At 43.8% G+C, this 24,052-nt stretch overlaps 1 protein-coding gene across 1 annotated transcript; it reads left to right on the top strand.

Moving 5' to 3' along the window:
• The first annotated feature begins 900 nt into the window (after nt 1-900).
• LOC148138171 (putative G protein-coupled receptor 139) lies at nt 901-11,472 on the top strand. Its single transcript, XM_087981845.1, has 2 exons — nt 901-1,118; nt 10,552-11,472. The coding sequence occupies exons 1-2, from the start codon at nt 956-958 to the stop codon at nt 11,457-11,459; spliced, it is 1,071 nt and encodes a 356-aa protein (XP_087837971.1). The 5' UTR covers nt 901-955; the 3' UTR covers nt 11,460-11,472.
• The last annotated feature ends 12,580 nt before the right edge of the window (nt 11,473-24,052 follow it).

Genomic DNA, 24,052 nt, shown 5'->3' on the forward strand with positions numbered 1-24,052 from the left:
AAGATTGATAGTTTAATGTCCGCCTTCAATCCATCATTAGCACATTATCCCATGGTATCCCATGGATGATGACCATCGATTCAACTGTATTTGATGTAGGCTCCTCCCTTCTCCTATACATAAACACACACAACAAAACTACTCCAGGTATCATCTCAGTAGCAACTCGTACAGCTGTAACAATACTTCTCTGTATATTGACGATACATTTTGCACAATAAGGCAACATTCCAGCGCTCCACTTCGTCAAGTGATAATAGGCAACATTGGGTTGAATGTTGTCTTCTTAACCCACTGTCACTGGCAGATGGGAACACAATTGATTCCCTTTGTTCCCAAACAGCAATCTGAATGCTCTGAATAATGTTTCAAGGTTATGAAAGAATTTAATAACACACTAATTAAAAGTTGGAGAAGCTTTACACAGAGACAATGTGTAATGAATATCGTTGCCCAGCGTTCTGGTCTGCAACAATTCCCCGAAGAAGTCATTTTATGCAGCTGGTGCGTTATTTTATCCCTGTCTCCTTGTATAAACTGAGTGGACCAGTTAGAAATATGCAGTCTTCTGACACTGTTTCTGTAAGCAAGGAAGAAAGATGAAAACGTTTCAAAGATTTATGGTCCATCCCATAGCAACCCTCAACTTTTCGGTCAGACTGTGTAAATGTTCCCTTTCATTGTGATATGAAAAGTGATATAAGGAAGGTGTTAACTGAAAATGTTTGTTTAGAGACTGTTATTAATGCAAGTCTCCACAGATTCTAATTAAGCCAGTGGAGGCTTTATATCTATAAATGAAAAATGAGCTCCGTAGATATCTAATCAAATAGTATGAGAGGAAGCAACACCCACAGCACTAATAGGATTCAACAACTCCGGAGAAATTTAGAGAAGAGATCAGAATCTGAGAACATTCAACTGGAATTATCAAAAAACGGTTGATAATTTGAGAATGATAGACTGGAATGTTTCAGCAATGGACAGGAGTTTAGCGTGGAGAATTTGGTATCTTTCTACATACTATCATTGGTTGCCATTATCACGTCGGATCGAATATGTACTATTCATTATTCAATATATTTATTATCCCATCCTGGCTATCGTTGGTGTCCCTCGTAAGTCTCATTGTCCAAATATTGTTTTGATAAACTATGTGTGACTGTTTGATTGTACTTCTCATGCTTCCACTCCTTGTTACAGTTATTGTTCCTGCTGAGACACTGAGTCCAGAAATTCACCGTGCAAACCACTATTATATGCATCAGTGAACTTGTTCATTCATTCTCTCCATCTTTGCTTCAGGCAGTGCCCGTCGTAGGTCTGTCTGTGTTAACATACTCAGTTCTACCTGTGAAACACAGTATATTGTATCACTGCCCTTGTTATTTAATGTTGAGAACTGATAGTTCACTGTCTTGTGTTTTGCATGCAAGTTTCATTTCCTATCTCTGACTTTATCCCATCTCTGGACAATAAATGAGATTGAAACGGGCGATTCACAATTAGAACAAAGAATAATGATCAAGACAGTCCTTCCATATTAAAACTGATTCAATTACAAGATGTGTATCACTCTATTTCCTTCCTATCCATGTATTTATCCAGATACGTCTTGAATGCTGATCTTTGTTTTCTTGCTTCCCCTACTTCCTCTGGCAGTGCATTCCAGGCATAGCATCTTTTGTGGGAAAAACATGGCACGCACATCTAACTTAATTGCCCCGCATACCTGTATTTTGAACCTGTGTCGCCAAGTAAATGTCCACGCCACCCTGCGAAAAAGCCCCATATTTTCGAATCTATCCATGCTATTCACAATTTTATAAACTTCCATCAGTTTCCCCTTTCAATCACCTGCATTCCAATGTAAGGAAACTCAGCCTGCCCAAACATTATACAAACTTATAATCCCCCAACAAACAACGTAAACATATTTTATGTGCCCTCTCCAAAACATTCATGTCCTTCTGGTAATGTGGTGATCAGAACTGTACACAATATTCCAAATGTGGTGATCAGAACTGTACACAATATACCAAATGTGCATTTTAAAATTAATATTTTAAAAAGCTGCAGAAAAACATGACTATTGCTTTAATTCATGTCCCTTACATTGTCGCCAACTATGCCAAATGCCTTAATTTTACGATATGCCTTATTTTTAATGATACCTATAACTGTGGTAATGCCTTTGACCATGAGTTGATTTCCGACACCATGCCCTACCATTTCCTTATTTTATTTCCAGAAACATCCAGAACATACCTGACTGGCTCATCCAAACATCTATTTAAAATTTCAGCAGGGAAATATATTCTGATTGATTCGAATAATCTGCAACTGACACTGCCAGCTTCAAATGTGTAGAAATATATTCTGATTCGAAGCTCCATCCGAACTGACACCAGAAATCCCCTGTTACGATCATTCCTGTGAAAGGTGGTGGGGTCCGTTTGGAGGTGGCGGAAATGACGGCGGATGATCCGCTGCACATGGAGGTTGGTGGGGTGGTAGGTGAGTACCAGTGGCGTTTTGTCCTGGTGACGGTTGGAGGGGCGGGGCTCAAGGGCGGAGGAGCGGGAAGTGGAAGAGATGCGGTGGAGGGCATCGTCGAACACGTCTGGGGGGAAATTGCGGTCCTTGTAGAAGGAGGCCATCTGGGTTGTCCGGATTTGGGACTGGTACTCCTGGGAGCAGAGACGTTAAGCACCTCAACTTCTCCACCGCTCTCACCCACTCCAACTTCTCACCCTCGCAAGCCCTCCACTCACTCCGTTCCAACCCCAACCTCACTATCAAACCAGCAGACAAGGGAGGGAGTAGTTTAGCGCACCGACCTTATACCAGCTCACGGACACCTCCTCCTACTGCCCCCTTGACCATGACCCCAGCTCACAACACCATACCATCATCTCCCAGACCATCCATAACCTCACCACCTCAGGGGATCCCCCATCCACCGCCTCCAAACTCAGTCCCACAACCCCGCACCGCCCGTTTCGACCGCCTGCCCAAAATCCACAAACCTGACTGCCCCAGCTGACCCATTGTCTCAGCCTGCTCCTGCCCCACCGAACTCATCTCTGCTTACCTCGACACGGTCCTGTCCCCCTTAGTCCAAGAACTCCCCACCTACGTTCGGGACACCACCCACGCCCTCCACCTCCTCCATGATTTTCGCTTCCCCGGTCCCCAACGCCTTATTTTCACCATGGATATCAAATCCCTGACCACGTCCATCCCCATCACGAAGGACTCAAAACTCTCCGCTTCTTCCTTTCCCACCGTACCAACTAGTACCCTTCCACTGACACCCTCCTTCGACTGACTGAACTGGTTCTCACCCTGAACAACTTCTCTTTCCAATCGTCCCACTTCCTCCAAACCAAAGGAGCAGCCATGGGCTCCCGCATGGGCCCCAGCTATGCCTGCCTCTTCGTAAGAAATGTGGAACAGTCCATCTTCCGCAGCTTCACTGGCACCGTCCCCCACCTAGTCCTTCGCGACGTCAATGACTGTATCGGCGCTGCCTCGTGCTCCCACCAGGAAGTTGAACAGTTCATCCACTTTACCAACACCTTCAACCCCGACCTCAAATTCACCTGGACCATCTCAGACTCCTCCCTCCCCTTCCTACTCCTTTCCATTTCTATCTTGGGCGACGGAATCAACACGGACATTTACTATAAACCGACCGACTCCCACAGCTACCTAGACTACACCTCCTCCCATCCTGCCTCCCATAAAAACGCCATCCCATATTCTCAATTCCTTCATCTCCGCCACATCTACTCCCAGGAGGACCAGTTACAAATACGTACAACCCAGATGGCCTCCTTCTTCAAGGACCGCAATTTCTCCCCAGACGTGGTCGACGATGCCCTCCACCGCATCTCTTCCACTTACCGCTCCTCCGCCCTTTAGCCCCGCCCCTCCAACCGCCACCAGGACATAACCCCACTGGTCCTCACCTACCACCCCACCAACTTCCATGTCCAGCGGATCATCCGCCGTCATTTCTGCCACCTCCAAACGGACCCCAACACCAGGAATATATTTCCCTCCCCTCCCCTATCAGCGTTCCGAAAAGACCACTCCCTCCGTGACTCCCTCGTCAGGTCCACACCCCCCACCAACCCAACCTCCAATCCCGGCACCTTCCCCTGCAACCGCAAGAAATGCAAAACTTGCACGCACACCTCCCCCCTTACTTCCCTCCAAGCCCCAAGGGATACTTCCATATTCGCCACAAATTCATCTTCACCGACACACACATCAACTATTGCAACCGCTGCACCCGATGTGGCCTCCTCTATATTGGGGAGACTGGCCGCCTACTTTTGGAACGGTTCAGAGAACAGCTCTGGGACACCTAGACCAACCAACCCAACCATTCCGTGGCTCAACACTTCAACTCCCCCTCCCACTCCACCAAGGACATGCAGCTCCTTGGACTCCTCCATCGCCAGACCATAGCAACACGACGGTTGGAGGAAGAGCGCCTCATCCTCCGCCGAGAAACCCTCCAACCACAAGGGATGAACTCAGATTTCTTCAGTTTCCTCATTTCCCCTCCCTCAACTTGTCTCAGTCAAATCCCTCGAACTCAGCACCGCCTTCCTAACCTGCAATCTTCTTCCTGACCTCTCCGTCCCCAACCCACTACGGCCTATCACCCTCACCTTGACCTCCTTCCACCTATCGCATTTCCAACGCCCATCCCCCAAGTCCCTCCTCCCTACCTTTTATCTTAGCCTGCTGGGCACACTTCCCTCATTCCTGAAGAAGGGCTTATGCCCTAAACGTCCATTCTCCTCCTCCTTGAATGCTGCCTGGCCTGCTGCGCTTTTCCATCAACACATTTTCAGCTCTGATCTCCAGCATCTGCAGTCCACCCTTTCTCGTCTGATAAGTTGAAAGGAACCACGTTTAGTTTCACTTACAGCATAGGATGCAACTTTCCCCATGATATGCTGTTATATACTGTTTGTAGTACTAATATACAGGCTTTTTTTTAATGCTCGCCATACCGGGCAGATAGTTCAGCTTTCTGAACAATAAACTAGCATAGTCCGTGCAGCACTCCATATTGCCCTGTCGTCTTGTACCTCTTTACTGTGTCTGGGTTGGTCCAGATTCAGATGTTGAGAGAGCGAAGTTCATGCAATGCCTTTATTCAATGTTCTCATTCTTGTGATTTGGACCGTCTCAGGTCTGAATCCTTCAGTTAGTAGCACTCTTCTTGTCTTTTTTCCCTATTTCTACCATATGTTCTCAGGAAAGTAAGTATCTGTTTCCATTTTTAATACGAATCTTCCAGTCCCTTTGTACCTTTTCCGGCCTTGTTATATTGCTCTTTAGATTATCAAGTACCGGCCTTGTGAACCTCAGAAACAATAAAATGGTACGTTTCGGGCTGTTATTTACTTTGTGCTGTATCCCTTGTGGCGCTGTATGTTGGACAAGGGGTTCATCAGGTTTGACTCACGTCTTTGAAACGTTGTCTGTGTCTGTGCACTCAGTGCCAATGTGTGCCGCTCTGAGCTGACCATGCGTTCAGTAACACGAGGAATCTTATCGTGAATTACCGGACAGAACAAAACCTCTAACTTGCAGCTGAGGGGATTTGACTGGCTCCTGTTATTGAACATTTAGAGGAGTTGCTGGAGGTGGTTTTCTGGATGTTGTTCTGTGACATGTCTCAGACATTCAGGGAGACCTGAGGATTTCGTGCTCCAACTCTTGATGGAGCATGAGTACTGTAGTGCATCATCAAGGTCTGTAACATGAGCAACAAATGGAGCCGAGTCTGCAGGGGGTGGAAACTCTGAAAACGCAGTGTCATAAACTCATAGTGATGTGCAGCAGCGAAACAGCTACTTTGATATAACTCATCCAAGTCGACTAGACATTATGCATTAATCTCGTCCCATTTGCCAGCATGTGGACCATATCGCTCTAAACACTTATTATTCAACTACTCATCCAGATGTCTTTTGAATATTGCACTTGTACCAACCTCCTGCTCTTGCTCTAGCAGCTCATGTTGTATACGCACCATCCTCTGCCTGAAACATTTGATCTTACATTCATCTCGCATGCTTCCCTTATCACCTTAAACCTATGCCTTCTAGTTTTGGGCTCGCCCAATCTTGGAAAAGAACATTGACTATCAGGTGTATCCATGCCCCGCATGATTATCTTAGCTTATTTCAGGTTATTACTCAGCCTCCAATGCTCCAGGGAAAGCAGCCCCAACATTTTCAGCCAGTCCCTACAGCACAAATTCTCGACCACTGGGAACATGCTTGTGAATCTTATTGGCACCATTTCATGTTTCGCGCCATTTTTCCAATAGTAGGGAGATGAGAAATAAATGCTGTAATCCAAAAGTGGGCTAACCAATGCCTTGCATGGCCACGACATGATTTCCCTACTCCAAGACTCAGTGCAATGACCAAAAAAGGGCAATCGAAAAGAACACCTTCTTCACTATCCTGTCTGCCTATGCGACTGATTTCAAACATTAGAGAATCTTATCTAATCGAATCGAATCGAAAATAATCTAATCTAATCTAATCTAATCTAATCTAATCTAATCTAATCTAATCTAATCTAATCTAATCTAATGTTGCGATGTGCCCATGCATGGCACGCCGTGTGGGTCAATACGCACAGCCCTAAAAGTAGGCATAGTCTCTTCATTCAGAAGCAGTCAGCCATTCTCAACGGTTTCTGAACTTGTACTCCAAGGTCTCTTGGATCGTCAGAACTCTCTTGATTCTGTACATGAGTCCATGCTTGATTTGTCAGACCAAAATACAGGAACTGACATTTATCAATGTTAATTTGAATCTGGTACTCCTTGGCCCAACGACCCAGTTACTTAAGGGCTCATCGGACTCGGAGATAACGATCATCTCTGCCCCTTAAACCATCGCTTATGGTGTCATTTGCAAACTCACTAATGATCGACTTCCTATATTCCTTTCCGACTTATTCATATAAATCACAAAAGATGAACACTAAACAAATTATTCTGGCGCACCACTGGTCACAAAACGTAGGCTTTCCCCACACTCTCTGACTACTACCTTCAATCCAATTTTGTATCCAAATATCTTTTTATCGCTATATTCCATGCAATGTTACTGTACTTAACAGTCTACCATGACGAACCCTGTTGAACGCCCAACCGTAATCTGAAAATGCAATGACCACAGGTGTGTGCGTGTGTGTGTGCGTGCGTGTGTTTTGGAGTGTGGGTGAGATAGGGAAGTAATTTGATGTATCCATCCAAGGATTTCCAAGAACACCTTCCCAACCTATGCTTAACCCAGGAGCAGTGTGTGAGGGAACCCTGATTTATCAAGGAGCTGGTCACAGAGCGGTGTCACCTCCTGCAACACGACTTGCAGCTTCACACCAGGGGTAGGATCGTGCGAGATTCACAGTTTCATTCAGCGTCGAATATCCGGAAATTGCATGGCAGGTATGGGTAACATATCAATCATCTCCCATGATGCTTACTTCAATGTTGGAGTATATATATTGCGGATTATGGGAATACAATGCGTTCCCTCTCAGCAGGGAGCCACCCAGTGTATGCTTATTTTCCCAGTATAGCGGTACTCATGATCATATACATGGAACTGCGTGGTCCACATGTCATCGCGGTGAAGTAGAAGGACTGAAGGATCTCTCAGTGATTATCACTGCTGTCTCACAGCACCAGGATCACAGGTTCGATTCCAGCTCCGGTTTGCTCCCACAGTCCAAAGATGTGCAGGTCAGTTCAAGTGGCCATGCTAAATTGTCCATACTGTTAGGTGCATCAGCCAGAGGGAAATGGGTCTAGGTGGGTGACTCTTGGAGGGGCGGAGAGGGGTGGGGGTCAGTGTGGACTTGTTGGGACGAAGTGCATGTTTCCACGCTGTAGAGAATCTAATCTAATCTAATCTAATCTAATCTAATCTAATCTAATCTCATCTAATCTAATCTAATCTAATCTAATCTAATGTAATAGAATCTAATGTTGAAATGTGCCCATGCATGGCACGTCGTGTTGATGAATAACCACAGTCCGAAAAACAGCCAGAGCCTCTTCATTTAGAAGCAGTCTGCCATTCCCTTCACGTGCAAGGAAAAAATGGCCTTTCAGATTGACGTCATGTCCTTAATACGGGGCTTGAAACACCCCCCATCTCATCACGTGCCACTGAGAGAAATGGGATAACTGAGAACATGACAGAGCAGTCCATCAGATTTAGCAAAATTTCCGAAGTCTGACCGGGTAAGAGTGGATCTTCCAGTTCACACTGTATCACGAATGCTGCCATCTCTCTCCCTTTCACTCACATATTGCCTCACATTCGTCCTGAAAATAAAATGACATGGGATATGTCATGTTATATTCGATCTTCCAAACTTTTACCCGCTGTTTTCACCTCCAAGTATTCATTTGGACACTCTGCACCTTCTCTGAATGATATAATTGTCTGTTTACCTTAACGTCATCGCCTAACATAGTTACAGTGCATTTATGCTAAATTATTGATACCTATTCCAAACAGCTGAACACCCAGTACTGCTTACTGTGTGACTCGACATGATATGTTCTGTCAAATTGATCAAGGCTGATTTATTTCGAGTTTCTGATTGCTGTTTGGTACCTATTCATACCGCATTCTCATGTCACACATTCAAGTTTCTTATCGACATTCCTGATTTGAATGAGGATGGACAAGGCATGCTTCGTAAATTGCTGATGAAACTAAAGTAGATGATACCATCGAAAGTTCGGACGGTCATCAGAAATTACAGCAGAATCTTGATAAGCTGGGGAAGTCTGCCGAGTAATGCAAAATGGAGTTTCATGTAGATAAGTGTGTGAGGTGTTGTGTTTTGGCACCTCAAATAAAGGTAGGAATTTTATGGTCAATGTTCGGACCTGAAGGAGTGTACCAGAATAGTGGGGCCATGGAGTTCAGGTTCACAGTTCTCTTAAAATGGCGTCACAGATTGTTAGGGCAGTGAGGACGGCCTTTGGTACACTGGCCTTCATCGATCAGGGCACTGAGTACAGAAGTTGCACAATTATGTCAGAGCTAAAAAAATACGTTAATGAGGCCGAACGTGGAGTATAAGTGTTTAGGTTGGGCCACCTTTCTGTCGAAAGGATGTTTTAAACTGGAAAGAATACAGAATAAATTTGCAATGATATTGCCAGAACTCAACGCTCTCATTTGAAGACAGTTTGGATAAACTCGGACATTTTCCCATATTTTGTTGGAGACTGTGTGAGTTCCTCATAGAAGTGTATCAGGTCATGAGGGGCATGGATAGACTGAATGCACTCATCATTTTTCACAGCATTGGGAACAGAGGGTGAGTGGGCATAAGTTTAAGGTTAGAGTGGAAAGAGTAAAATGGAAACTGAGGCGCAATTGTTTTGCAAAGAGTGTGCTACGCATATGGAATGAAGATAAATACACGAGGTAAGATTTTATTTCACAAATCTTTCTAGATTGCTCTCTGCTCTCTCGCATTCAGCTCCGCCCCGAGTCAAGTGGACCCCTCTGACACCTGCCTTTCAGTTAGTCTTATTTGTAAACTTGAACTCGATATTGAGTCCAGAGTGTTGCAAAGTCTCTGAGCAGAATATGAGGTGTTTCTTTTCCAAATGATGGTGAGCTTCGCTGAAGCACTGGACTAAGCCTGAGAAAGATGATGGACGGGGAATAGGTTCGTGTGTGCAAGTGTAAGACAGCTGGAAGCTCCGGTTCACTTTTGCACTCTATGAAGTAGCCATGCAGTCTGGTGTCCTGACTTGTGAACTGATCATCGGAGGAAAATGTCAGTTTTTTTTCCAGAACCAAGGGGTTAAACTTAAACGATAATTGGGGAGAAATCCCAAAGAGAGAGAAGAACAGTTGGACGGAAAAAAGGAGTGGAACAATCTATGGAGCGTTCTTCAACTGATGGTATTAGTCACTGGCCAAAAGTCAGTGAATTGACCAAAAGACATGATTCTCAAGAAAGAAATCACGTTGCAGGGAGAAGGACACATTGTTTCGAAGTACATTCAGGCCAGTTAATGGGGTGAACTTTTTTGTCTGCGTTTACGTTTCTTCAGGACAGAATGGCCACAACAACTTAGACTGAAAGACAGGAATTTCCAACCTCCGTTTGTCTGTAAGGAACTGGTTGAACCGGTGAGAACCGTTAAGAACGATTTTCACTTTTCCTGTCAGGAAATGTAAAGAAGTAACCTTTGTTTACTTACAAGTGATCGAGTGTGTGACCATGTCTTAGAAAATATATGTTCTTATGAATGTTCGTCTCCGTGTTTGGGAAAGGAGAAATTCTTGTATTTATGTCACATCTCTAAAGTAATTCAGACATTGTGCTGTGTTATTACAGCTCCAATAATTTCAATAGATCTTTAAATACAGTGAGCCATTTGAAATATGACTCTGTCCACAGTAAAACTGACAACTTTACCTCCAGTATGATGATGCATATTTTCTTTGTTTACCTTCCTTACAGTTACCAGAGTGACAATCTTCATCCTGCTTCATAAAGATTGTGGATTGTCTCCCTGTGTCAGTCGTTACCTGGGGGTCATGGCAGTGGCGGATCTACTGGTCATTATCCTCGATCTGATATTGAGACACATTCCCATTATTTATTGGGAAGAGTTTACTTTCCTGTGGTACATACATGTGTGTAATATCCACGCCGTCCTGCTTTATGCAGCAACTGACTGTTCTGTCTGGTTCACAGTCACTTTCACCTTTGATCGGTTTGTAGCCATTTGTTGCCAGAACCTGAAAAGTAAATACTGTAGTGAGAAAACAGCGGCTGTGGTTCTTGGAACAGTGACTGTGCTGAGCTGCTTAAAGAACATTTTCTGGTATTTCATGCTGTCAGGGCTGTATAATCTGGATAACATCCCCTGGTTTTGTCACATAACAAGCAGTGTTCAATCCTCTCGTGTCTGGACTGCAATCGAGTTCCTCCATCACGTCCTAAACCCGGCTCTTCCATTTCTCCTGATTGTACTACTCAATATTTTCACCGTCAGACACATTTTAGTGACCAGCAGAGCCCGCAAGAGACTGCGTGCTCACACAAATGGGGACGGTCAGTGTGACACAGAAATGCGAAATCGACAAAGATCCATAATTTTGCTGTTTGTGATCTCGGGCAATTTCATCTTGTTATGGTCAATGCTGATGGTGTATTCTATATGGAACCGGATGTGGTATTTAGGGTATAGGTCTGTGTTTGTCTATCCATTTGTGCAGGAATTAGGCTTCATGCTGCAGCTCCTCAGTTGCTGCACAAACACAGCGATATATGCTGTGACCCAGAAAAAGTTCAGACAGCAGTTGAAGAATGTGCTGATGTATCCCTTTATTCAAATTCATAAATCAATCCAATTCACTCATTAATCAATCAATTCAGGATTTTCATATTTCAATTCAATGTTTCAGCAGTGAAGCAGCTTGTCAATATGGTAATAGACTGAGGACGGTACTGGTTTGTCCATCCTTATCCTCTGACAGGTGATTATAGGGGTATATCTCAGCGTTTCTCTCAACTCAGGAGCCAGCCAGGCAAGGCAATGCTCTCACCTGACTGTATCCATAACTTCAATGCGTAACTGATTAAAACGTTCATTAAAAAGTGTCAAGCAGTAGAGTTTGTCTTTGCTTTGAAGAAGCTGAGCTGGAGATTCTCACCGATATCCTTGTCATCCGAGAAGGGGATGGAACCGGATGGGACACCTGAATTCTGTTTAAGTCATTCTGTCCTTGCTTTCACCTCTGTGTTAAACACCCCGTCCTGGCCTCAGCAGAATTCAACTTTCTCTCTGTTCCCCTCCATTCATATCTTTCTCCCATTCTCACAATTTCTCTCATTTGTACTCACAGCACCTCCTATTTTGTAATTGCTGTTCACTGTATCTCCCTCCCCCATTCTCATTCACTGTTTCTTCGTCTTGCTCTCCCTGTACCTCCAACTCCCTCTTAGCTTCTGCTGCTGGAGAAACAGAGTGTGTTTACTTTTGCAATCTGTTGTTTGGGGAACAGAACGGGATGCACATATAGAGTGTGGGGTTTCGGCAAAATGCAATTGCTCGTGGACTCTGTATGTGAGAGCAATGGCTGTTACTTGGTCAAAAGGTGAGCGTCGGACAATATTCCTGTGAATGGAACACATTGTGTGCAACTACTTTTTGTGGCTGAGGAAACAGAATGGTTATGAGTTCACCCAGTTTCTACTGGGTTAGAGTGAAGATGCGGTTGCTCGGCGAATACAGCAGGAACGTGCTCAAATTAGGGATGCAATTGTTATGGGAGAAGTATATATGTGGAACAACTTGGTTTTCGAAGGTGTTCACGGGGATGGTTTTGACAATGAACTGTTCCGTGGGAAAATTATGTGGAAGTGGACAAAGCCTGTTTTTAATGCAACAGTGCAGTGGTGGTCCAGCAGCCAGTTATTAGGGAAAGAAAAGCAGGTGTAGGATCATGTATCCTTGTCAGAGAAACAGTATGGTGGTGGGGCTGACGGATGTTGTCTTTGGAAGAGTGTGGGATGGGCCTACATTCCGTTGCCAGGGGAAAATAATTGGTGTTCGACCACTGTCTTTTGCTGGGGGGCAGAGTGGCTATGTGCACAAAGACCGTTGCTTGGAGAAAGGGTTGGGAAAAGGTGGGTGAATAGAATGAGGAATGGTTCACAGGCCTTTGTTAAGGGAACAGATCAGGTACAGATTCTCAGGCCATTGCTGACAGGAAAGCAAGGTAGTGAGAGCATAAACATTGCAAAGGATAACAGAGGGAGTTGATGACGTTGGGTGTTCATGTGGGATCAGAGTAGCGGTGCAACAATTGCTAGTTGCTCGGCAGTCGAAATGGATATATGACCACAAAAGGAATAGAAAGGTGATGGATCCAGCAGTCTTTGCTAAGAGAGAAGATTAGATGCAGAATCACTGACTGGTGTTTCAAGAACAGGTTGTGGGTAGGTCCACAGTCCGTTGCTAGGGGAAGAGAGTGCGCGTGAAAATGCAGTCTGTTGCTGGGGGAGCAGCGTGGAAACATTGCAGCAAGCCTTTGCTCAGGGAACAGAGAGAGTGTTTGGCTGGAAACCATTGTTAAGCGAAACGGTAGTCGTTTAAGCCTCCTTCTGTGTCCAGGGGAACACTGTGTTTGCGGGGTCACACACTGATGCTATGAGAAAGGTGGGTCAGGTGGTTTCAAAGGTTTTGCTTTGGAATAGTGTGGGTGCATTGCCACAATCATTTCTGAAGGAGGAAGTGTGGGTGGAATCAGAGCCGACTGTCCAGGCTGTGGTGCTCAGGCCTCTGCTTGGGAAAGGTTGAGAATAGGCCACAGTCTGTTGCTCATTAAGTAGAATCGGAAGGGTCTGCAGGTATATATCCTGAGAACCGAGTCGCGTTGGACTACTGACCTTTCCTTGGGGAAAGTAAGGGAGTGGAACCATTGATCATTGATAAGGAACAGAGGACAGATGCGACACAGGCCAATTTTGAGGGAACAGATTTTGTGTGTGACTGTTATGCTGCTGTGGGAACAGAGGGGTGTGGTTACAGACCGTTGCTAGGGGAACAATGTGTGTGGGACAACTGACTGTTGCTATGGCAAGTGAGATGGGGTGGAGTAGGAGGCCATTGATATCGGACTAGTTATGTGGTAGGCCAAAGGTCCATTCCCAGAGGATTGGAGGGATAGTGTGACCGGGCATTGCTCGCAGAACAGAGTAGGCTTTGGGTGAGATAACTCCACAAAGACCATCATTCCCAGATAGTTGGAAAAAAAAGAACCTGACTCAATGCTGCCCTTTGGTGAGAAATTCTACCATCCTCACCTGATATCCACACATGTACAGAAATTCAAGGCGTTGGTCCTTCATTTTAGCCTTGATATGTTTCAGAGCATTGTTAGATAATTAGATATGATTCTAGCCTTACATTCAAAAACAGCAAGAAACTTTTTTATCTATCCCAGTGCTTTGTATTACTGCCTCAAAACTTCAATTCTATCCCATCCTTAAATAATGCAACCGTGGGTTTGTGTCATTTTACTGCCTTGCCATTGAATATTTGCTGTCCATCCACCATTCTCGTTGATCAACATTGAACTGACTTGAGCAAGGACTCCCAAGTCCACATTCTTTCTTGCCTTTCCCTGTTTATAAGATGAGTGAGACTCGGTTTATCAGGCTGTTTCAAGGCACGTTGGAATGAAGTATGTAGAGAGATTGGTCAGGTTAGGATTACTTTCACTGGAGTTCAGTGAGTGAGGGAGGGTATCATAAAGTCTTATAAAGTTTCTAACATGACTAGACAGGGCAGATGCAGGGAGGCTGTTCCTAATGGTGCATATGTCCAGATCCAGGGTTTACTGCCTGAGGATTCGAGGTGAGACATTTACGATCGAGATGAGGAGGCATTTCGTCACCCAAATAATGATGGGCCTCTGGAATTCATTATCACAGGAAGTATTTGATGCCAGAACAGTGTAGGTTTTCAAGGGACGGTAAGATGTACAACTTAGTGCATTTGGGATGAAAGGTTATGGGTAGAAATGAAGGGTCAGCCTATTGAGCTGGAAGGTCAGTCACGGACGTGATGAATAACGGTGACAGTTGGAAAGGCCGTATTGCCTCCTCCTGCTCCTATCTTCTATTTTCCTCTGATATCAGTGTTGTGCTACCATAAAAATGGCTGCTGTGACCAATCTTTAAATAGTTGACTGACACCTTCTAATTACTCGTCCGATGTCTCTCAGCCTCCTACAGATGAATCTAAGCGCGATGTGAACTGGTTCTGGATTTTAGAATTAGAAGGGACAATATAAACTCAATATTAAAGATTTAAACTGGGTGAAGGAACAGGGAAGCCTTCAGTTTGGTTGTGTAAATCTGACAGCACACGTGAGAGGCAAATGTGACAAAAGGTGTTTTCATTCAGAAATTCCTGCCTTGCAAAGATATCAGTCTGAAATGGAGAAGCAGGATCTGTAGAACTCTGTTCTAAATAATGTGGAAGTTTCGATTGACGAAGATAAACATTCCTGAATATGTTTGAAGTTACTGCTCTGAGAGAATTAGACGTTTCAGCAGATCCTGCTTACTTCTCAAGCTTCAAACAGACAGAGCGACATACATGTACAAAACGTGACATTTGAGGTCATCCACTGAATAATAGGTGTGGACCTTGTTCAGGATCTGTCTCAGAATTTACCTCGTCTCCGCCTTGTTTTATGCAGAAAACACAATTTTATCAAAAAAAAAACACATTTGCTTCAAATGTTCTGCATTTAAAAGGAAGCAGAATTGCCAATTAATGAATGCCTGGAGTTTTCGGTCCAATTTAGGGAGAGGACGTGACAGTGAGACATTGAGGGAAAGAGTATGACTGAAAGGAACTGAGCTAGAGAGTGCTATATTCAATGCGAAATGGAGGGAGTGACTGAGACTTAAGGAGTGAGTGATACTGTGAGAGTGTGAGTAAGAATAATGGAGTGACTGTGAAATTGAGGGAGGATGTCTGACAGTAGAGGAGGCAGAGTGACGGAGTGAGTAAGACTGTGCGGGATTCAGCATGGAATGTTGGAATCAGTGAGACTGTGTGAGTGAATAAGGCTGTGAGTGAGTGCAACACTGAAGGAGCCAGTTTGACAGTGGGAGTTGAGAGCAACAGTGGAGGAGTGAGTGTGACAGTGTGGAAGTGGCGACACTGTGAGGGAATGAGAGTGGGAGCAACGTAATCAGGGTGACAGCGAGAAAATCATTATGACAGTGAGGAAACAGTGAAATTGTGAGGGAGTGAGACTGTGTCAGAATCAGTGAGATAGTGAGGAAGTGACATTGAGGGAGTCAGTTTGTCTGCGAGGGAGACAGTGTGTTGGCGGTAAAGTCAGCGTGACTGTGAGGGAGTCAGTGCATCTGCAATAATGTCGGTGTGCCTGTGAGAGTGTCAGTGCTTTTCCGAGGAGTCGGTGTTCCTGTGAGGGAATCAGTGTGACTGTGAGGGAGTCAGTGTGATTGTGAGGAATTCAGTGTAACATAACTGTGAGAGATGCAATGTATCTGAGAGGGACTCGGTGCGATGTTGGTGCAGCCAGTGAGTTGTCGATAATTTCTGAATGATTGTGAGGGAGTCATACTCTCTACGAGGGAGTCATTGTGTCTGTGGAGGGTATCGGTGTGTCTGTGCGCAATTCAGTTTGTCTCTGAACAAGTAAGAGAGGCACATCGAGAACAAAGTTTCAGGGAGAATGTGTGAGGGGGAGTGCGTGAGAGAGTGCGAGGGACAAAGTGTGAGACAGAGAGCATGTGACTGTGTGACAAAGTTTGAAGGATAATGTGTGTGGGAGATGCTTTTTTAGTGTCTCTGTGTGTTAGAGACAGTGTCTATGTGTGTGTTTAAGAATGCTAGTTCGCAAATGCGTGCATGTGTGTGAGAAAGGGAGAAAGAGAGGGAGAGAGTTTAAGGGAGTTCGTCATTGTTTGTTTTTGACTGAGAGAGTGCTCTGAGTGCGTGAAAATTATGTGTGAGATTGATTGACTGTGGGTGATGGTGAGTGTGTAATAATGCACACGTATGAGTGTGACTGCATGCAGACAGTGTCACAGAGAGACTGTGAGAGCAAGACTCTCTCAAAGGATACTCAATAGTGGGGAAAATCTCAACTCGAGAGATTCCTAACAAGACATCCTTATGTACCTGATACAATCTGTTGGCATCTCCACGCTGCCTCCACCGTCATGTAAATTTGTGACAACAGTAATCCTTCTGGGCAATAATGTTCAATACGTTCACCTTATTTTTAACAGAAACATTCATTTTTTGTCTATTCTTTCTACAAACATGAATCATATTTCACCAAATGATACTCCATCTCCGAATTCTTTCAATATAATTCGTATGACATTTTCTGCAACGTAGACGCTATGATTAGATGTGATGAACTGTACTCTCAGTACTTTCGTTTTGCAACTTCATAATACCAGTCAGAAAACTGCCATCTGTCATGGATACCCCTTTATGGGTCTGGAAGTTTGGACTCAGCATGGAAAGAGACTTTTAATCTGTCTCTGAGTTCATTTGGAAATCGCTGCTGCACAGGGATGTATGTTCACACTATTCGATTTGACATTTACGTTTCCAATAAGTGAACATGTCTACAGCAAGTTGCAGCCTCTTCGGTCGCCCTCACACTTTCTTTTCCAACCAACATGGGTCTTGTCAGTGAACGTAGGGGCATTGCACTTGTTCCATTTGGCAAAATAATTGACAGTGTTTGTAAATGGCTGTGACTTTAACAGAGACGCTTCAAGAAACCCCCACGAGTACCAGCTCACAAAGCTGGAAATAAACCATTGAGTTGGAGGAAATGCAGAGGCATGGGACTGAGGGCAATTCGCAGTTTGGATTGGAAACTGGATTTTGAAAAAGCGCAGCAAGTTGTAGTTGATGTGAAATATTCAGCCTGAAGTCTATGTATTCGTGGGGTATGACATAGGGTTGTTTTAGGACCAATGTTGTTTGTTATTTTTTATAAAGGACTTAGACGCAGGCATAGGTGGATGGGTTAGTAAGTTTGCAGATAACACTAAAGGCTGTGCAGTAGTGGACAGTGTGGAAGAATTTTGCAGGTTGCAGGGGGACTTGGATAAATTGCAGAACTGGGCTGAGAATTGGCAAATAAAGTTCAATGCGGCTAAATGTGAGGTGAATCACTTGGGATGAATAACAAGAAGGCATAAAACTGTTCAATGGAAAGATTCTTGTTAATGTGGATGTGCAAAGGGATCTTGGAGTCCATGTACAAAGATCCCTCAAATTTGCCACCCAGATTTAACGTGCTATCAAGAACACAAACGGTGTGTCAAACTTTATTGGTAGAGGGATTGAGATGCGGAGCTGTAATGTCATGCTGAAACTATACAAAACGCTCGTGCGGCTTCACTTGGAAGGTTGTGTGCGGTTCTGGTCGCCCCATTTCAGGAAGGATTTGGAAGCATTGGAAAAGGTACTGAGGAGATTTACCAGGATGTTACCTAGTCTGGGGGTATGTCTAATGAGAAATGTCTGAGAGACTTGCATCTCTCCTGATTGGAAAAAAGAAGGGTAAGAGTGGATTTGATAGAGAGATACAAGATCTACAGTGGATTAGATAGGGTAGACCGTGAAAGTATTTTTTTCTAGTCAAATGATGTCAGCTTGCAATTTAAGGGGTTATAGATTTCAGACAGATGTCAGAGTCAGGTTCTGTGCTCAGAGTGGTCAGGCCGTGGAATACCATGCCTGCCAATGTAGTTTACTCAGCCAAATGATGAAGTTTTAAACAGGCCTTAGATAAGCAAATGGATGATAATGGGGTATGATAAGGGAGATGAGCTTAGATTACATCACATGTCGGTGTAACATTGAGGGCCGAAGGCCTTGTTCTGCGCTGTGTTGTTCTATGTTCTATGTTTTATGTAACCCTGTTTGCTGTCCACCAGCAAATCCTAAACGCTCCAAGACACGGCAAACTCGTGCATGCTTAATGTGTGCATGGTCTTCCTTCATATTACAATGTTATAGTTTACGGTAAGTGGAATGTCAGACATGGGGACAGTGTGAGACACAGAGTGGAGCACAGAATCAAGCACAAAGAGAGAGAAGGACTGTGTGGTAGAAGCAACTAGCAAGGATTGAAAGGGGGGAATGTGAGTACTCACACAACTGAATACCTCCCTGAATAACATCACAACATTAAATTTTAAATACAACGTAATTTTCCAAACTTTTAAACTTGGCAAATGTAAGTATCAAAGAAAAATTCTCAGGACTTTACAGATTTTTAAAAATCACTAATACGACGAAAGTCCAGGTCTCTCTGTCCATACTCCAGTTTTAACAATTTATCATTCAGTTTATTCTGCCGCTTCTCAGACCTTCATGAGTAACGAATCACTGCACCTTTCTCAGTGTTTTAGTGAGCTGCGATGTATCTGTCCATTTCATGCCTGCCAAGGTCTCCTTGAATCTACTCACATGCCATTAATCTTGCTACCCCTGTGAACCAGTCCAGGGAAACAGGTCAGCTGCAGCAAGCAATCCCCAAGGCAAATGATACATGGACATTTACTGCAGTCGGATTGGAGCTCAGGAGTAGGGAAATATTTTGAGGAAGTGAAAAGGTTGATTGATGAGGGAAGGGCTGTCGATGTCATATCCGTGGACCTCAGTAAGTCGTTTGAGAAGGGTCGCCATGTTAGATTAATGGAGGAAGTTGAAGTCACATGGGTTCCAGGGCGTGCTGGCTGGATATATAGAGATCTGGCTGAGCAACAGGATACAGAAAATAGTGGAAGGTAGATTCGCAAAATGGAGAACTGTGAACAGTGATGTTTCACAGGGATCCGTGTTGGGACTACTGTTCTCTGTGGTACAGAAAAGTGATCTGGAGGAAGTTATAGGCGATATGATTAGCAAGTTTGCAGCTGGCACTACTTCAGTGGAGTGGAAGATCGTAAAGGGGACTGTCAGGGAACGTAACAGAATACAGACAGAGGGAATATTTCGTTGGAGATAGAGCAGATCCGGGCAACTGGACGGGATGTAATTTGAAAGATCCAATTCAAGATTGAATAATACGTCAAAAGGAAAAGTCCGAGTGAAAATTGATGCACCGAAATATCTGGGTGTTAAGGTACTTTATACCCAAAAGGTGGTAATGCAGATCGATAGAGGACAGCACAGTGGCTCAGTGCTTCGCACTGCAGTCTCACAGCACGAGGGACCTGGGTTCTACTCCAGCATCAGACAACTGTCTGTGGGGGGTTTGCACAATCTCCCCTTGTCTGCATGGGTTTGCTGCGGGTGCTCCGGTTTCCTCCCACAATCTAAATAAGTGTAGGTTAGATAAATTGACAATGATAAATTGCCCAAAGTCCTCATGTAGGTTACGTGTATAAGACAGCTTAAGGGTGGAGGAGAAGAATGGCGGAATGTATGTGGATGTGTTACTCTTCGAATGTTCAGTGTGTACTTCTTGGGCCAAAGGACTTGTTTCTTCACTGTCGGGATTCTATGGTTCTAGAGTGGTCAAGGAAGCAAATGGAATGCTCCCCTTCATCGGATGGTGTATTGAGTGCAAGTGTTGGGAGGTCATGCTAAAGTTGTAGAAGGTATTCATGGTTCCACATTTAGAATACCGCATAAATTTCTGATCACAACATTTCCAAAAGGATGTGTTAGTTTGGAGAGGGTGCAGAGGAGGTTCACTATGATGTTGCCTTGGATGAAGAGCGCGAGTGATGAAGAGATGTTGAGTAGATTAGGACTATTTTGATGAGAGAAATTATGTCTGAAAAAAACATGTGCGCTATCGATACAGTTGGTAGCAAGATTTTAACCAGTGTGCTGGTGTCAATTACAAGGGTTACGATTTTAAAATGAGGGGGAAAGCACAAGGGAGATGCACATGTAATTTTCTTTACACAGAGCGTGGTGGCTGGATGGAGCAAGTTGCTGTGGAGGTGGTAGAGGTAGGCACGATAGCATTGTTTAATGAGTATATAGACAGATACATGAATGGGTAGGGAGCAAAGGGATACAGATCCTAGGAAAATAGGTGACAGGTTTAAATAGAGGATCTGGATTGGTTTTGGCTTGGGGGGGCCGTAGGGTGTGTTTCTCCTGAATAATTTTATTTGTTCTTTGCTATACTACAGTGATGCAGCAGCCTTGGTGAGTCCAGACAATGATGGTTCTGTGCAGTTTGTGTATCGCTAGCTAACGGACGGCGTGCTTACTGCGGAGTGAGTACAACGGAAATTGATTGGACTGATTCGAGGCTGTTAGAACTGTCACATTAAAAGAGGCTGGTTCATCTGAGGATGCATTGAGAAGAATTGGAGGCCGGGATGCTGATTAAAACGTCTCCAATTCTAACGGCTGAAGAACAGACTTGTTGCAGGGAGGATGTTACCCGTGTAGGGCAGTCACAAACCAAAGATCACGGACTCAGGCATTTTGCACGGAGGTGAAGATAACTTTCATCACTGAGACGTTGGTCAATCTGTGGAATTCTTAACCTCTGAAGGCTGTGCACTCAAGCCACTGCATATATTCCGGAAAGAGAAAGATAATTGTTTTAGAGATAAAAGGCATCACGGGGTATTGAGAGAAAATGGGAATATGGTATCCGGGCAGAGGATCAGTCACAAACATAATGAATGGGGAGTGGGGCTACGGCATATTCCTGTTCCTGCTTTCTCTGCTTCTGTCAGTTTAAATGCTCCTGAATAGTATTTTTGGTTGTATTGGGAAATGATAGCCGTTTTCATGCCAACATTCCTGCATCTTGAAAATGCAGGGGTTTTTGCAGAGGTTGTTTACTTTTGGGCTGAGAATGAAAACCCTCCACAGGATTTGTGGTTTTGAGCTAGTGACGGAAGAAAATAAGAACGAGTATAGTTCCAATTGAGGATGATGTGCTACGTGCAAACACTTTTGCATGTGGCGATGTTCTATTATGAAGATGTGGGTGTACTGTACCAGGGTAGCTGGTTGCCTGGAGATAATAAAAGATTCGAAATTTGTCAATCAGTTGAAATTATCCATCAGAAAGAAACACATTCCAGACAAGGTTGAAGTTACTATATTGACAATCTTAAAAAACAATGACACAATCAGATGCTTTTAGAATATAAGACAAGAGAAATTTGAGCTGTTGGGAAGAGAACAGCCATATCACCAGCTTGCAGAGATTGCTCAGAAATAGATCTCTTTCAGGTAACTTTATCAGTCTGTGACCTGTGAAACATGATGCCTTAGAAAGGAAAATAAGACACAGTAATATCCAAATGCAAGATTCGCCACCTGGCTTGTTTTGAAAACTTGATTGTTTTGTCAATTTTAATGTGGTGGTTTTATTAGACTCCTACTATATAAGGGGAACGTAAAAGATAAGTTAGAGGAAGGAGTTGTAAATAATAGTTAGTTAGTTATTCTCTTAATTCTGAATTCAAATAGTTCCTGAACTCGCGAATTTTCACAGATTACTGCACGGGATAAATCTTTCTGCGTTATGGGCTGAATATAAGCAGGATCGTTTACCCCAGGTTTTCACAGATCACATGTAACTTCTGCACTTTTTTCGAGCTGTTAGAGGTTGAGAGCCTGTAATGCACTGTTTAACTTGGATGTTGTTTCTAATTATGGAAGATGAAGTTCCTGGATTCTTTAGTGAATTTGCTCACGTTTCCCCTGTTCTAATGACTGAAAGAATCCTTTTTCCAGGAACGGAGCAGGGATATAGAAAAAAAAATCCCCCCAGTGTGAATTATGCTCTGTTTCTGCAGAAGGAGAACTGAGTGAAAATGTTTCCATACTCCAAGTCGCCAGATGGTTTCCACCCAATATTAACTCACTGGTGTCATAAAAGAGTGAAATATTGACAGACTTTGTTCTCTACACACAGGGCAGGTGAATTTCCTCTCTCCAGTGGCATCATCACGCTGGTGTTTCTACAGGGCAGAGAGGTCAGGGATCTCTTTCCCAAATTGCAAGCAGATTAATCGTCTTCCGGGACTGTAATTGAATACCAGTGTTGACAGGGAGTAGAATCTCTTCACATAGTCCTCACATCTCGACAGCTGCTGCATGTTATTGGTGTTCTTCGATCTTTGGATGTTAACGATCAACTAAAGCATCATCCACCCATTATTTTTCTGAAGGGGTTACAAGGGGAGAATGGGAGAGAATCAAAAGACCATAAGACAGAGGAGCAGAAATTATGCCTTTATCCTTATCGAGTCTGTTCCACTACTCGAACATGGCGGATAGGTTTCTCCAGCCCATTCTCCCGCTTTCACTCGAAAACACTTGATCCCCTTGACACAGAAGAACTTAACTGTATCCGTCTTAAATATACTCAGTGACCTGCCGTCGACACCATTCTGTGGCAACGAATTCCATAGATTCACCAGTCTCTGGTTAAAGACGTTTCTCCTTACTTCTGTTATAAAACGTTTTCCAGTTAATCTAAAATTGAGTCCTCGGGTCGTTGTCTGTCTAATCAATGGAAACATCTTCCAAAATCTGCTCTTTTCAGACCATGCAGTGTTTTGCATGCTTCAGTTAGATATCCCCTCATTCTTCTGAACTCCATCGAGTGTATAACCAGAGTCCTCAATCGTTCCTCATATGATAAGCTGCACATTTTTGGTACCGTTCTTGTGAACCTCCTCTGAACATGGTCCAGAGCCAATGCATTCTTACAGAGAAATGGTCTCCAAAATTGCGCACTATAATCCAAATGTGGACTAACCATGGACGTACAAAGCCTGTCTCCATAAAAGCAGCTCCATTGCTTTGAGGGTCTTTTTCAGTGCCAGAGTTGATTTCCTCACTTTCTTTAAGTAGTATTTATCGTTTTGTGAGATTTTGTATTGTATTATTGGAGCAAATTAAAATAAAAACAATGGTATTGTAAACAGGACAAATTTGAGAAAATGCAGAAGACTAAGTGGGAGGTCTGTCGGTGAATGAGTCTGTCTGCAAATCATTTCCTTCGAGCATCCTGTACAAACGAGTAATACGTTTCGATTAGAAATTCAGTTCAGGGGATTCTAGTTTGTTGAAAATATTTTTTTCTCTCTGCATTCCCGATTATTTGCATTTTAGAATGGCAAATCAGAGCGGGACTGATACTCTTAATGGTCAGGTGCTGGGGAGGATTACAGAACAAAGAGACCTTGGAAGTAGAGGTTCATTGTTCCTTGAAAGGGGAGTCACAGATAGAGAGGATAATGAAGAATCTGATTTGCTTGCTTTCCTTTATTGGACATAGCATTGAGTATACGACGTGGGATGTCATGTTGCTGCTGTACAGGACATTGTTTAAGCCAAATTTGGAATATTGTGTGAAATTCGGAGATCCCTTGTATTGGAAGGAATTTATGAAACTTGATAACTTTCAGAAAATATTGACAAGGATGTTGCCAGAATGAG

This window comes from Chiloscyllium plagiosum, unplaced genomic scaffold (genome assembly GCF_037043375.1).
Source record: "Chiloscyllium plagiosum isolate Xiang-an unplaced genomic scaffold, Cpla_swu_hap1 HiC_scaffold_41, whole genome shotgun sequence".
Classification (NCBI taxonomy): Eukaryota; Metazoa; Chordata; class Chondrichthyes; order Orectolobiformes; family Hemiscylliidae; genus Chiloscyllium; species Chiloscyllium plagiosum.

Excerpts from the sequence above, each read along its gene's own strand:
- LOC148138171 (XM_087981845.1), top strand. The coding sequence starts at position 956 with ATGATAGACTGGAATGTTTCAGCAATGGACAGGAGTTTAGCGTGGAGA. Across the intron at positions 1,119-10,551 it reads GGCTATCGTTGGTGTCCCTC|TTACCAGAGTGACAATCTTC; the intron begins GTAAGTCTCATT and ends CCTTCCTTACAG.